The sequence below is a fragment of the Gigantopelta aegis genome, chromosome 9 (assembly GCF_016097555.1).
Source record: "Gigantopelta aegis isolate Gae_Host chromosome 9, Gae_host_genome, whole genome shotgun sequence".
Taxonomy (NCBI): domain Eukaryota; kingdom Metazoa; phylum Mollusca; class Gastropoda; order Neomphalida; family Peltospiridae; genus Gigantopelta; species Gigantopelta aegis.
Window position 1 is genome coordinate 68,679,215 of NC_054707.1, and position 15,922 is coordinate 68,695,136.

At 37.1% G+C, this 15,922-nt stretch overlaps 1 protein-coding gene across 1 annotated transcript in view; it reads left to right on the plus strand.

The window, feature by feature from the left end:
- The first annotated feature begins 1,890 nt into the window (after positions 1-1,890).
- The window catches only part of LOC121381936 (cytochrome P450 3A14-like), a 35,283-nt gene continuing 21,251 nt past the window's right edge, over positions 1,891-15,922 (plus strand). Inside the window, exons 1-6 of the mRNA XM_041511360.1 lie at positions 1,891-2,002; positions 4,317-4,410; positions 5,413-5,465; positions 9,243-9,339; positions 13,350-13,466; positions 15,751-15,839. Coding sequence (XP_041367294.1) covers positions 1,929-2,002; positions 4,317-4,410; positions 5,413-5,465; positions 9,243-9,339; positions 13,350-13,466; positions 15,751-15,839 — 524 coding nt within the window. The 5' untranslated portion in view covers positions 1,891-1,928. The remainder of the gene's footprint in view (positions 2,003-4,316; positions 4,411-5,412; positions 5,466-9,242; positions 9,340-13,349; positions 13,467-15,750; positions 15,840-15,922) is intronic.

Sequence of the window (15,922 nt, forward strand, 5' to 3'; positions counted from 1 at the left end):
TACCTAGATTTCATAAACAACTAACCACAAGCATACCAAGGAAGGAAACGTTTTATTTAGCGACGCACTCAATACATTTTATTTATGCTTATATGGCGTCAGACATATGGTTAAGGACCACACAGGTATAGAGAGAGGAAACCCGCTTTTGCCATTTCATGGGCTATTCTTTTCGATTAGCAGCAAGGGATCTTTTATATGCACCATCCCACAGACAGGACAGTACACACCACGACCTTTGTTACACCACTTGTGGAGCATTGGCTGGAACGAGAAATAGCCAAATGGGGCCACCGACGGGGATCGACCCTAAACCGACTGTGCATCAAGCGAACTTTACCACTGGACTACGTCCCGCCCCACAAACATACCAGGTCTATGAAGCTAACATGTATACATCCAAGACAGCCTGTTTGATTAATAAATTAATCATCGGCTATTGAGTGTCAAACATTTCGAATTTTGACTGTTAAAATTACCAAATGTTTGATATCCAATAGTCGATGATTAATCATTGAAATCAATGTGCTCTAGACCCCCCCCCCCCCCCCCCCTGCACATTGTCCTGAACATGCACCTAAATTATTCCAGTTTTGATCAATATTTGATCAATATTTGTTATCTAGTATCTATGCGGCGAAGGATTCGCTCTATAAATTCAGTCTTGCTCAGTTCAGTGGTCATATTTGTGTGCGAGTTTTGGAACTGAAGTATACAATATGCAGCATGGCTGTGGCTGTGTTCACACACTGTTTACTAATAGTAGAAAATATTAAAGGCGCATACCCTAGTTTTAACCCTTAAAAAATGGACACTAAGTTTAGTTAATTTAACTAATTTAGATAAAGTTACTTTTATTTATTTTATTTTCATTGTTAGAGTTGACCACCCTGTTACAAGAAGAGTAGCGCAGACATCAACACATACATATGGAATATGAAGATCAATCATAATATCTAAAAGATAAAGTTAGAACAGAGTGCAAGAAGAGTCTGTGAGTTAAAAGAGGAAATATCCTTAAAAATAGACTAGAACTCTAATTTATAAACCGCTACTTCTAAAATGCACGTACGTTTTTAAAAATACAAAATATTCCATTTCTGGTACTACAAACACCAGGATGACTAGAAACACTTCGGTGCTACGGAAATGGATGATCTAAAGAATAAAATATAAGTAATGTTTGATTTCAGTGATCATAAACGGCTCTAATAGTGAAAAATATGCTGTAGTGTTTAAACACTAGGGTCTGTCCCTTTAACACTGTTACTAATAGGAAATGATTCGGCCCAACAGACGAAGCGCACGAGACGGGGCAATCGAATTAAAAATAACTGCAATCGTTAATTACAGGTAGACCAGAAGGGCTATTTTAATCAGATTGGAGAAGGGGGGGGGGGGGGGGGGGGGGGGGGGACTGTCCAACAGAGTTGGAACAAATCCTCAAATTCGAGCAATTTATAGGATACAGATACTCGGGCAAAGTGAGCTGACCCTGAAATCTTTTCACCATGTGCTTCCATCATTCTACCCACAATGCTAGTTGTAATCCATGCAAACTGTGTAGTGATTCGTTTACAACCATATATAGCTGTTTGGCAGCATTGCTAATAAGAATAAATGTTGTTATCCAGAATCATCGGGCATTTTCTTTTCCTAATTCGGGCGAAAATGAGCCTGCCCTTACAAAAATGGGAGCCCGTGCGGCTCTGTCAACATTGCATTTTCTTTTCCTAATTCGAGCAAAACTTAGCCTGCACTTATCAAAAATGGGAGCCCGTACGGCTCTGTCAAATCGATGAGTCATCCGAGGTGTTTCCCATCTATATGTAAACAAATCCTTGACCTGTTGTGAAATCGTCTATATATATATGAACCGACCTAGATTTACACAGTGTGGAGCTGGAAACCAGACGTTGACAGACACTATGGACGTTCTCGGACTGGTCAACCTCCCCGGCTGGCTGGTCACCTGTGTACTTCTCGTGGTCACTATTTACCTGTGAGTAGAAACACGCTTGTATCAGGCGCGTATGCGGGGGTGGGGTGGGTGGAAGGGGTGTGTGTGAGGGGGTAAGAGGGGGATCGAACCCTCCCCTGCTCAATTACATTTTTCTTTTTGTTTGTTTCAATATATTATATATATGTATATATTTCATAAAATGTGTTCCATTGAACTCACCTATAATACAGGCCTACCCACCTGTGTAAAAAACCAAAACAACACGTTTATATTATCAGAAATTGCTGTGTTAAGCAGACATTTGTCATAAGATACCATATATATGTAGTATAACAGGTACCGTATGTTATATAGGCTATGTACGTCTATATTTTTCGAACTCACTCGTGTATGAAGTGGGCGAGTGAAATATTTACATTATTTAACCTACGTACGCACGCACACACATTACGACACTAAATATACATACATTATATAAATAGTGTGGAACATTTCATGTCTTAGTAAAGCAGCCGAGCAGCCACCTAACAGTGTGCAACGATGTGGCTTCTTTGTACAGGTGGCTGCATAACCGAGATCAGGTTTGAGCAGGTCTGAGTACATATGCTTAGCCTGCGTCAAAGGACGGCAAACAGGTGAGATCAACACATCTCACTGTGTAGTAGCCCGAGTACTCGGACTGTAAGAGAGCTAGACGGACATTTGGAAAGTTATACGCTCTCATTACCTTCCAAATGTCCGTCTAGCCTCTTAGGAAATCCCCTGCGCGTGCTGTAACCTCACCGTGGTGCAGGGGTGTAACATTCTCTTTGAGAATGGCCAATACAGCACAAATTGAAATTTTGAGTAAAAGTCAGTATCTATCTGTGATATTTGTATTTGTGCACAGTTCTTTACACTGTTTTTATTTAAATCTTTAATTTTTATATTGATGTTGATCATCACCTTATTTGTTTGCATTACCATAGTTTGACACCCAATAGCCGATGTATTTTTCGTGCTGGGGTGTCGTTAAACATTTATTCAGAATTCAGAATTCAGAATACTCTTAGGAAATATTTTATTTAACGACGCACTCAACACATTTTATTTACAGTTGTATGGCGTCGGACATATGGTTAAGGGCCACACAGATATTGAGAGAGGAAACCCGCTGTCGCCACTTCATAGGCTACTCTTTCCGATTAGCAGCAAGGGATCTTTTATATGCTCAGAATGTGCACGTTAAACAATCATTCCATTCCATCCAATCGGAAAGAGTAGCCCATAAAGTGGCGACAGCGGGTTTCCTCTCTCAATATCTGTGTGGTCCTTAACCATATGTTCAACGCCATATAACCGTAAATAAAATGTGTTGAGTGCGTCGTTAAATAAAACATTTCCTTCCTTTAGCTATGTGGACTATATCTAGCCAGGAAAGTGGGTTAGTAGCTAGATGTTAGTGGTTAGAAGACAATAAAGAATTTTTTTTTCATGTAGTACATGGGTATACATGAAACAAAACGTTTTTTTTTTTTTTTTTTAAGTAAATAAGGTATGGATTTTAACAATGATTACTATTTATTGATTTATTTTATTGTTATTATTATTATTTTTGTAGCCATCACGTAATCATTGCGATGCCTTGTTTGTGTGTTTTTTGTTTGTGTTTTATGTTTTGTGTTTTCTTTTATCAAACCTGTTGTCTAATTATCGAACACAGAAAACTTTATTGCTCCTTTTCTCTGTTTCCTTTATTCTTTTTTTTCTTTCTCTTTTTCAATAATGTTTATTTCTGTTCGTATTTAAATTGCAAAAATATATTACTGTCGTAACATGTATGTATCATGGAGAATGTCTAGTAAGTTGTATAACTTTTGCCTAATCCATTTGTTCTTTAAAAAGCAATAAAATATGTTTCAATCAGTGGTTAGTGAGAAATAAGTAGGTGTAGCGTCCTTATACCTACCCATTGAGTTGTTAAACTCGCTCTGGGAGAGCGCCAGTACCGGGGTACGAACCCTTTACCTACCAGCCTTAACTGCGATGGCTTAACTACTACACCACCGAGGCCGGTATACTGGTGGGTAACACATGTTGCTATTTTGTCATATACTAGTAGCCAATGACTAAACAGTACGCGAGTGTTAATAAAAGTATAAAAGTATAATAATTTTAATCGACACTCCAGCGTTTTGGTAACCAATATGTGACCTTTTGACATCCATCACTCTCTTTAATCATTGGCTGCTTAGTGTGCGATTTTGTTTAATCATTGGTTACTAATATATATATATATATATATATATATATATATATATATATATATATATATATTACGGCACATTAAATAACTCAGTGGATTTGCTTTCAGATACATCACATGGACACATTCCTATTTTATTCGTCTTGGCATCAATGGTCCAAATCCAGGTTTTTGGGGAATTCTTTTTGAGTACGGAAAAAAGGTGAATATTTCGTCTAACTTATAATTAGAACCACAGGTACTTTATGACAGGATAATAACCAGTTCTCAATGACACTAGTACATGATACGGTGGTTACTGCATGAAGTTAGCCATTGTGACTGAAAGCCCAGTGTCCGATAAACATTCAGTACTATATTTGTTTTGTTTTATTTTGTTTTAACAGCACCCTATCTTACGCGTTTTAGTTCGCGTTTTATTCCAGGCCAGGACGAAGTGAGGATTTTACCCCGCTCATAATGCAAATTTTAAAACACGAAACTGCATGAGAAAAATGTAAAATAAGTGCAAAAGTTATTTTACAGCTTAATTTGCATCATATGCTTCTTGAAAAATACCTTATGACGTTGATATAATAAGGTATTAAAAACACTTCATCAGGACCATAAAAAGAACGTGGTTTGATTTGTTTGAATATTCATATTGTAGATTATATAGAACAAGTATAGGCGTCCGAGCTTCCATTTTTGTTGGGGTGGGGTGGTGGGGTGGGGGCAGGCTTGTTTTTGCCTGATATATTTTAGAGGATAAAACCATCCATCTGTCATGTGATATAGTCTAAAGGGTTGATACAAACACATATCTGTTGTGTGATATATTATAGATCGTTGATAAAACCATCCATCTGTCATGTGATATAGTCTAAAGGGTTGATACAAACACATATCTGTTGTGTGATATATTATAGATCGTTGATAAAAACATTCAGCTGTGGTGTAATATATTATAGTGTTGATAAGTCAGTTGATCAAAACATCCAACTGTCGTATGGTATATTCTAAAGGGTTGACCAAAAAATCCATCTGCCATGTGATATATTCTAGACGGCAGATTCAAATAATGATTTGTCTATTTATTTATTTTGAGAGTATATCAAAAGAGATATTCTATGATATTTTCCAAATAATAATCATTTCATTTGTTTTCTCAGTTATGTGTATATGTTTAAACCCAGTAGGATTTACGTTCGTTGTTTTGTTTTAGGGAGCTGCAACATTGGATGTCGAATTGGTAAAAAAATATGGGAAAGTTGTGGGGTGAGTATCCTACTCCGATTGTGTGAGTACACTGGTCTGAACGCGAGCACAGTAGCTTGCTATGCCTGTCTGAAGTAAAACATATAAAGAAGGAAATGTTTTATTTAACGACGCACTCAACACATTTTATTTACGGTTATAATGCGTCAGACACATGGTTAAGGACGACACACAGATATGATCTGACTGTGTTTGATATATACAGTGATCTGACTGTGTTTGATATATATAGTGATCTGACTGTGTGATATGCACACTGATCTGACTGTGTGATATGTACAGTGATCTGACTGTGCGTGGTATGTACACTGATCTGACTGTGTGGTTTGTACACTGATCTGTACACTGATCTGACTGTGTGTGGTATGCACACTGATGTGACTGTGTGTGGTATGTACACTGATCTGACTGTGTGTGGTATGTACAGTAATCTGACTGTGTGTGGTATATACACTGATCTGACTGTGTGGTATGTACACTGATCTGACTGTGTGTGGTATGTACACTGATCTGAATGTGTGTCGTATGTACACTGATCTGACTGTGTGGTATGTACACTGATCTGACTGTGTGTGGTATATACACTTATCTGACTGTGCGTGATACGTACACTGATCTGACTGTGTGGTGTGTACAGTTCTCTGACTGTGTGTGGTATGCAGTGATCTGACTGTGTGGTATGTACACTGATCTGACTGTGTGTGGTATGTACACTGATCTGACTGTGTGTGGTAAGTACACTGATCTGACTGTGTGTGGTATATACAGTAATCTGACTATGTGTGGTATGTACACCGATCTGACTGTGTGGTATGTACACTTATCTGACTGTGTGTAGTATATACACTGATCCGACTGTGCGTGATACGTACACTGGTCTGAGTGTGTGGTGTGCGCAGTGATCTGTGTGTGGTATGCAGTGATCTGACTGTGTGTGGTATGTACACTGATCTGACTGTGTGTAGTGTGCACAGTGATCTGACTGTGTGTGGTATGCAGTGATCTGACTGTGTGTGGTATGTACACTGATCTGACTGTGTGTGGTATGTACACTGATCTGACTGTGTGGTATGTACACTGATCTGACTGTGTGTGGTATGTACAGTGATCTGACTGTGTGTGGTATGTACAGTGATCTGACTGTGTGTGGTATGTACAGTGATCCGTGTGTGGTATGTACACTGATCTGACTGTGTGTGGTATGTACACTAATCTGACTGTGTGGTGTGTACACTGATCTGACTATGTGTGCTATGTACACTGATCTGTGTGGTATGTACACTGATCTGACTGTGTGTGGTATGTACACTGATCTGACTGTGTGTAGTGTGCACAGTGATCTGACTGTGTGTGGTATGCAGTGATCTGACTGTGTGTGGTATGTACACTGATCTGACTGTGTGTGGTATGTACACTGATCTGACTGTGTGGTATGTACACTGATCTGACTGTGTGTGGTATGTACAGTGATCTGACTGTGTGTGGTATGTACAGTGATCTGACTGTGTGTGGTATGTACAGTGATCCGTGTGTGGTATGTACACTGATCTGACTGTGTGTGGTATGTACACTAATCTGACTGTGTGGTGTGTACACTGATCTGACTATGTGTGCTATGTACACTGATCTGTGTGGTATGTACACTGATCTGACTGTGTGTGGTATGTACACTGATGTGACTGTGTGTGGTATGCACACTGATCTGACTGTGTGGTATGTACACTGATCTGACTGTGTGTGGTATGTACACTGATCTGACTGTGCGTGGTATGTACACTGATCTGACTGTGTGGTATGTACACTGATCTGACTGTGTGTGGTAGGTACACTGATCTGAGTGTGTGTGGTATGTACAGTGATCTGACTGTGTGGTATATACAGTGATCTGACTGAGTGTGGTATGTACAGTGATCTGACTGTGTGTGGTATATACAGTGATCTGACTGTGTGTGGTATGTACAGTGATCTGACTGTGCGTGGTATGTACACTGATCTGACTGTGTGGTATGTACACTGATCTGACTGTGTGTGGTATATACACTGATCTGACTGTGCGTGGTACGTACACTGATCTGACTGTGTGGTATGTACACTGATCTGACTGTGTGTGGTGTGTACAGTGATCTGACTGTGTGTGGTATGCAATGATCTGATCGTGTGTGGTATGCAGTGATCTGACTGTGTGTGGTATGTACACTGATCTGACTGTGTGGTATGTACACTGATCTGACTGTGAGTGGTATATACACTGATCTGACTGTGCGTGGTACGTACACTGATCTGACTGTGTGGTATGTACACTGATCTGACTGTGTGTGGTGTGTACAGTGATCTGACTGTGTGTGGTATGCAGTGATCTGACTGTGTGTGGTATGCAGTGATCTGATCGTGTGTGGTATGCAGTGATCTGACTGTGTGTGGTATGTACACTGATCTGACTGTGTGGTATGTACACTGATCTGACTGTGAGTGGTATATACACTGATCTGACTGTGCGTGGTACGTACACTGATCTGACTATGTGGTATGTACACTGATCTGACTGTGTGTGGTGTGTACAGTGATCTGACTGTGTGTGGTATGCAGTGATCTGACTGTGTGTGGTGTGCAGTGATCTGACTGTGTGTGGTATGTACACTGATCTGACTGTGTGGTATGTACAGTGATCTGAGTGTGGTATGTACAGTGATCTGACTGTGTGTGGTATGTACACTGATCTGACTGTGTGGTATGTACAGTGATCCATTTGTGTGGTATGTACACTGATCTGACTGTGTGGTGTAGATACACTGGTCTGACCGTATGGGGTAAGTACATTGGTACGTTTGTGCGGTGTAGATACACTGGTCTGGCAGTTTACCTGTGTCAATATTTTCATTTAACCTGTGTTTATATGTGTCAATATTTACAATTAACGTGTGTTAACATGTGTTGATATTTCCATGTAACCTGTGTTTATCTGTGTCAATTTTTAGAATTAACTTACGTTTATCTACGTTAATAATTCCAATTAACCTGTGTTAGTATTTCCAATTAACCCGTGTTTATCTGTGCTAATATTTACAATTAACCACGTGTCTACCTGTACAATTAACATGTGTTTACCGGTGTTAATATTAACAAATAACGAGTGTTAACCTGTGTTAATATTACCAATTAACCTGTGTTTAACTGTGTTAATATTTCCAATTAACCACCTGAGTTTACCTGTACGGTGAAACTTCTCAAAGCCGGACCCTCTGTAAACCGGAATTCCCTCAAAATCGGACGTTTTCTGCGGCCCCCTTTTAAATATATGTACGGAAGAGAACCTCTCTAAATCGGAATCCTCTTAATAGCGGACGTTTTACTTGGCCCCAAGGTGTCTGAGTTTGCCTGTATAAACATTTACAATTAACCTGTTTACCTATGTCAATATGTAAAATTAACCCGTGTTCTCCTGTGTTAATATTTCCAATTAACCTGAGTTTACCTGTGTCAAAATTTACAATTAACCCGTGTTTACCTGTGTTAATATTTACAATCAATTTGTGTTTACCTGTGTTGATATTTCCAATTAGCCTGTATTAATATTTCCAATTAACCTGAGTTTACCTGTATAAACATTTACAATTAACCTGTATTTATCTATGTCAATATGTACAATTAACCTGTGTTCTCCTGTGTTAATATTTCCAATTAACCTGAGTTTACCTGTGTAAAAATTTACAATTAACCTGTGTTTACCTATGTCAATATTTACAATTAACCTGTGTTTATCTGTGTCAATACTTCTAGTTTGTTTCATGCGAGGAGTCCTCTTCTGTTGATAGCGGATCCAGACATGATTAAGGCGATAACCGTCAAACACTTCCAGTCGTTTACTAACAGAGCGGTAAGATTTTATTTTACTGAAGCAACACAACCTCCAACTTAAAATAACTGAAATAAGATAAACTAGGTACAGTCATTTACTAACAGAAAGGTCAGGTTTGATTTTACTAATGTCACACAACCCCCAGCATATGAAAATATAAAATGTAGACAGGTTTACGTCTTGGATCACAGTAATACGTTTAAAACAGATCTGGAGATACAAGCCCAGAACAAGGGAATTTCAGTACAGCGAACGTGATTGCGAACGCGAACTAATGGGTTCTATATTTTTCGATATCGAGTAGACCGTTCGCAAAAACGAACGCTAACTATTTGGAATTTGTTGGCTATTCCACCAACCGATCGCGAACATCGAACAACCTTTTCCACAGACAGCAAATTCGCTCATGCTAGGCTAAGACTACCAACACGATAGAGTTGACCAACTCGACAGTTGCATGGTAATTTCCCCACTCCCAACTTACAACTGGTGCGCTCAGATTAACAACTAATTATATAGTAGGAGTTGTATACGACGAGAATCAATTTGTACGAATGTTCAGACTAGCAACTGAACAGTCGTAGCAGTCGAGAAATCGGCGAGTTGGCCAACTTCGTCGTTATCAGCTCGTCGTTGCTTTTTGACTGCACACACCGACAAACATGTAATGGGACAATTAACTAATGCCGGGAAGTAGATATTCGTAATTGGTAAATACCAAGTTGTCCCACTGCGTAGAATTCATTTTAGGACCATTTATACAAGTTTATCTACTGCCCAGGCCATAACCTTACACGAGTTGTTGTGGCTTTCCTACCGAATTCTGTATGAATGATGATTCGTGCTTAAAGTCGCAATAGTCGCATTTGCATTTACATTCGCTTTCTTTATTTCGCCAATTGACGGTAAAAAAGCAAACAAACTGTAACTGCACTCCAAAGACCAATACAATTTCACACAAAGCCTAGTTTTACACGTATACGTAAATATACTACGTCAGCACAATTCGTATTACCTCCAACAGTAAACAGAAGTATACATACCTTGTATTTCATTTTGTTTCGTCTTTAAAATGCTCCATCTTCTGTAATGATGTAATTTTATATGTGAAGTAGATGTCAAACACGTGTAAACGTAAAACAGGCATGATTGCTAGTCGCAAAATAGTAAACTGACGATCTTTTGTGAAATTGGCATCCGTATGATTTTTAAAACAGTGTTTTTTACCTTGACAAAAAAAGATGGTTGTTCTTAATGAAACATTTAGAAACAAAAACAAAACTAATTATTTTTATAGCTTGTCTGATATTTTGTTGCAGACGATAAATGGTAAAAGTGTTCTAAGTCAAGAAGACACTAAAGAATTTTTTTCATGTACATATGTATATAAATGAAACAAAACGTTTCCCTTAATTAGTAAATAATGTATGGATTTAAAATTATTATTATTATTATTATTTCCCCCAGTTGTGCTTAATGGCCCGATCACACTGGCCCGAATGCCATTCCGAACCGATCATATTCGGGAAGCATTCGGTGTGTTCTAGGAGCATACTGGCTGTTCGACTCCGTACGGATGCATACGGAACGGCATTCGGTAGCTCCAAAAATGTGTTGTGCATGTTCAAAATAATTTTCATCGACCATCCGAATGTGGCGTCCATGTGTATTCGGGAAGTATTCGGGAAGCATTCTAGAAGCATACGGCATGTACGGAAAACGTTCGGGAAGCATGCGTCTAGTTCTTGGTGCATTCGGAATGAAAATTTGGAGGTGCTGGGTTCCGTATGCTTTCCGAACACCCCGAATGGACCTAGAACATGACGAATGCTTTCCGAACGTTTTCAGTATCCTTTCCGGATTTTTTTTCGTTTATGCCGCCGAATGTATAACGAATAGCCAGAACCCTTCCAGTATTCTTTCAGAACATTTTCCGAACTGCTCGTACACTTCCAGAATGCACAGTATGTTCCGTATGCTTTCCGAACACCCCGAATGGACATAGAACATGACGAACCCTTTCCGAACCCTTGCGTGAAAGCATGCGGAAAGAGTTCGGTCCATTCTAGGTCGATTCGCCGTGTTCTGAAAGCATTCTGAAAGCATACGGAAAGCGTTCGGAAAGGAAACCTTTAGAAGTCAACATGCGGGAAGTATTCGGTCTATTCTGAAAGCATTCTGAAACTATACTGAAAACATTCGGAAAACAAACGGAAAGCATTCGGTGATACATTGGGGAAAACACATTCGGAGGGACATTCGGCCAGTTTAAAAAATCACACCACTTTCGTATACGGAAAACAAACCGAAGCTCATTCGACCCAGTGTGATCGCCCCATTAAACATGTAAAAAATCTATTTTGGAAAGACTGTATCATTGCATTCCGGGACTTCTCGTTATTAATTAATGTTTCATCTTTTGAAGACTTTTTATCAGAGCCAATTTTTTATAATTCCAATTTAAAAATTAACAGCAAATCTTTTTTAAAAAAGAAATGGCTTGGGAAAGGTGTATCTCAAATCTGTGATCTTGTTGATAAATACGGCAACTTTTTAACTTTAACAGCATTTAATAATTTATACAAATTAAATGCATCTTTTTTAAAGTATCAAGGAGTTATTAACTCACTTAAGGCTTACCTTAGGAAGACGAAACTGAATATAATAGAAACAAATATTCCTTTAGATGATTCTCCTGTTCAACGAAAACTTTGTTCTATCAGAAATGGCTCGAAAATATATTATTACACACTTGTAACTTCTGAAATCCAAATTCTGCAATATCAAAATGGCAAAATTATTTTATTTCAGACCTTAATTGGCACACTATTTATTTAAAACCATTTGTAACCACGCAAGAAATAAAACTTAGATGGTTCCAATATAGAATACTTCATAGAATATTAACTACTAATAGTTTCGCATATAAATTAAAATTAATTGACAGTGAAACGTGTACGTTTTGTCATGAAGGAAAAGAATCTATAGTGCATTTATTTTGGGAATGTAAAATTGTTCAGAACTTTTGGAATGATTATTTAAATTGGTTATCAAACTCATGTAAGCATATATGTAATTTAAAGCTTTCTCTTGAGCTAGTGATATTTGGATGTAAAGATAATATTAAAACAGATAATGTTTTTAACCTGCTACTATTATTAGCTAAATACTTTATATATAAATGCAAAGAGCAAAGGGTCCAATTAAATATTATACACTTCCAACACGAAGCTAAACAAAGATATAAAGTAGAAAAATGTATTAGCTTAGTAAGAACAATCTTAGTAAATTCTTCACCAAGAGGTCAATGTATTATTCTCTCTTTGAACATACCTAATTTTTGTAACTTTCCTTGTGCATCTTCTTGTTCCCAGCGGTCCACGTATTAATAATGTAGATATGTGTGTGTATGTGTATATGTATATATAGATATATCAGGTGCGTATTTTAAATATGGAGAGAGAGAGAGAGAGAGAGAGAGAGAGAGAGAGAGAGAGAGAGAGAGAGAGAGAGAGAGAGAGAGAGAGAGAGGCGAGGATGGAGAGGGGGTGGGGGTGGGGTGGTGTGAGGTGGGGTTTGCAAGCTAGTACCCTAAAATATTATATTATGTTGTTTTATTATTTTTATGTACACAACCCATGTTTTACCCTTGACATGTGTTGTTCTAATTGTAAACAAGGGGCTGGCAAAAAAAAAAAAAAAAAAAAAAAAAAAAAATATATATATATATATTATTTGTAGCCTTTACGTAATCATTGCGATGCCTTGTTTATGTTTAACAAAACAAATTTTTGTAGCGAACCTGTCATAGATAACTTTATTACGTCTTTTCTCTGTTTCCTATATTCTTTCTTTCTTTCTCTCTATCTATCAATAATATTTATTTCTGTTCATATTTAAATTGCAAAAATATATTACTGTCGTCACATGTATGTATTATGGAGAAGACCTAGTAAGTTGTATAACTTGTGCTTAATCCATTTGTTCATTTTAAAATGCAATAATCTATGTTTCAATCAATGTTGCAGAATCCTCTGCCAATGACTAGGGAAATGAAACGAGCCGTATCAGTGAGTAAAGATGATCACTGGAAGTTCATTCGCAGCGTCCTCACGCCGACGTTCAGCTCCGGCAAAATGAGGAAGGTAATCCCAGTAATGTAGCACGTGATGAATTGTACACACGATATCACCATACTGTAACATATGGAATATTGTACATTGAGAAACAGCCGTAAGAAGGGAAATATTAATGATGTTAACAACTACAGAGGGATAACTATCATGAGCACTTTTGTAAAAGTGTTTTCTCTTCTGCTTAGAAATAGATTGATGTGAAGCAGAGTCTCTTTTTAGTGAATGTCAGTTTGGATTTAGAGATGGTTATAACACTACTGATTGTATTTATTTACTAAATAGTATAATTTTAAATACTCTTAACAACAAAGACAAAGTATTATGTTCTTTTGTAGATTTTAAAAAGGCATTCGATACTGTTTCTAAATATTTCTCATGGCTAAAACTTGTGAAAAATGGAGTTAGTAATAAAATGGTAACTATTTTAACCTCAATGTATGCTTATATACGGAACTGTGTTAGTTTATTTTCGAATACATCTGAATTCTCACTCGTTGTAAAACAAGGAGAACCTTTATCTCCAATTCTGTTTATTATGTTTGTTAATGATATGCAATGACTGAACATGTTAATGTACTTACAATACTGAATGAGATTTCTATTTTTATGTTGATGTATGCTGATGTCACTGTATTTTTTTCAAATTTCGAAAAGGAATTACAGACATTACTTGACAACTTGAGTTCTTATTGAGATAAATGGGAAATAGAAGTTAATACCAGTAACACCAAAATATGTGTATTTGAAAAAAGAAAATCACTCCATAACTTTAGCTTTAAATATAAAAACACAGTGATAGATATTGTTGATACTTTTAATTATTTAGTTATTACATTTAGTTATACTGGTAATTTTAAGACTGCATGTAGAATATTAGCAGAATAAGTCACAAAAAGTGCGTTTTCTTTGTATAATTAATTTTTTTCTGTTCCAATGAATATTAGCACAGAATGGTATGTTTTTGATAGAATGATTCTACCAATATTGCTGTATGATTCCGAAGTAGTTGTATGATTCCGAAGTAGCTAGCATAAATACTAATATAACCAGGAAAAAATTGAAATTAAGTACTGTAAGACTATCTTAAATGCAAAAGCTAGCAAACCAATTGCTGCTGTTTAGTAGAATTATGACGAATACCGGTTTCTGTTTTATGTAAACAAACAATTCTGTTATATTGGTTAAAAATCGTTCATAACCAAAATTCTATTCTTTATAAAATGTAGAAATATTTTAGATTTAAAATGAAATGTATTAGAAATTGTAAGAACTGGGCTGCATATATGAAATCTGTACTTTATGAACTTGGATTTATTGACACCTGGGATAATGAGGATATATCATATTTATGTCCACAAGTTATCAAACAACGCCTTAAAGACCAATACTTAAAAATACTTAGCGAAGTTATTTACATTCTCACGTCTACAAATGTACTGTCAATATAAACAATAGTATATAATGGAAAATTACTTGGATAACATTTATAAATTGAAGTTACGTATTCACTGCTTAATTTTAGATGTAGTGTGAGATTTGAAAATATTCCAAGAGAACAAATAATCTGTCCAGTTTGTAATATGAATACTATAGAGAATGAATATCACTTTTTGCTTATATGTCCATGTTACAGAGACCTCTGAACTAAGTATCTGAAGAACTATTATTGTACATGACCTTCAATTAATAAACCTATCAATTTGTTATCATTAAAATCCAAATATGAGACACATAGTCAACCAAATGTATTTATTCTTCTATGCAACGTCGGCAGATTTCAACTAGACAATCCGTGTTTCTCCTCTATATATAGAGAGAGAGAGACCATATATGCCATTACCAGAGACCCCCCCCCTCTCTCTCTCTCTCTCTCTCTCTCTCTCTCTCTCTCTCTCTCTCTCTCTCTCTCTCTCTCTCTCTCTCTCTCTCTCTCTCTCTCTCTCTCTCAAATACAAATTGTATCCTGTTTATGACCATTTCTTGCGAAATGTATATATTCTGTTTCAGCCAAAGGCAGCTGTGGCAAATAAAGTGATTTATTGATTGATTAAATAAAGGTAATCAACGTTATGTAACACCTGACATATTTTACAGGTAACCAGTCTTACGTAAAACCTGACCTATTGTAAAAGTAATAAAATTACCCGTGAAAAGCCTGTATGTCCCTTTCTAAGACTGGGTTATGATGCCCTTTTGTATGAAATATGGTCACCCACCAGAACTATTTTCTATTTCAATCGCTGGACAGATCAATATATTTAAAAAAACATTATAAAGGGACAAATTCTTTTAGATGGTTCCGATCGTCCAAGACTGTCTATCAAAGCTCGTGTCTAACATCAGTGAACAACAGTCTAAGGGAGACTATTTGGAAATGAACAGGTAATGTAACACACACACACACACACACACACACACACACACACACACACACACACACACACACAGACACACACACACAGAGT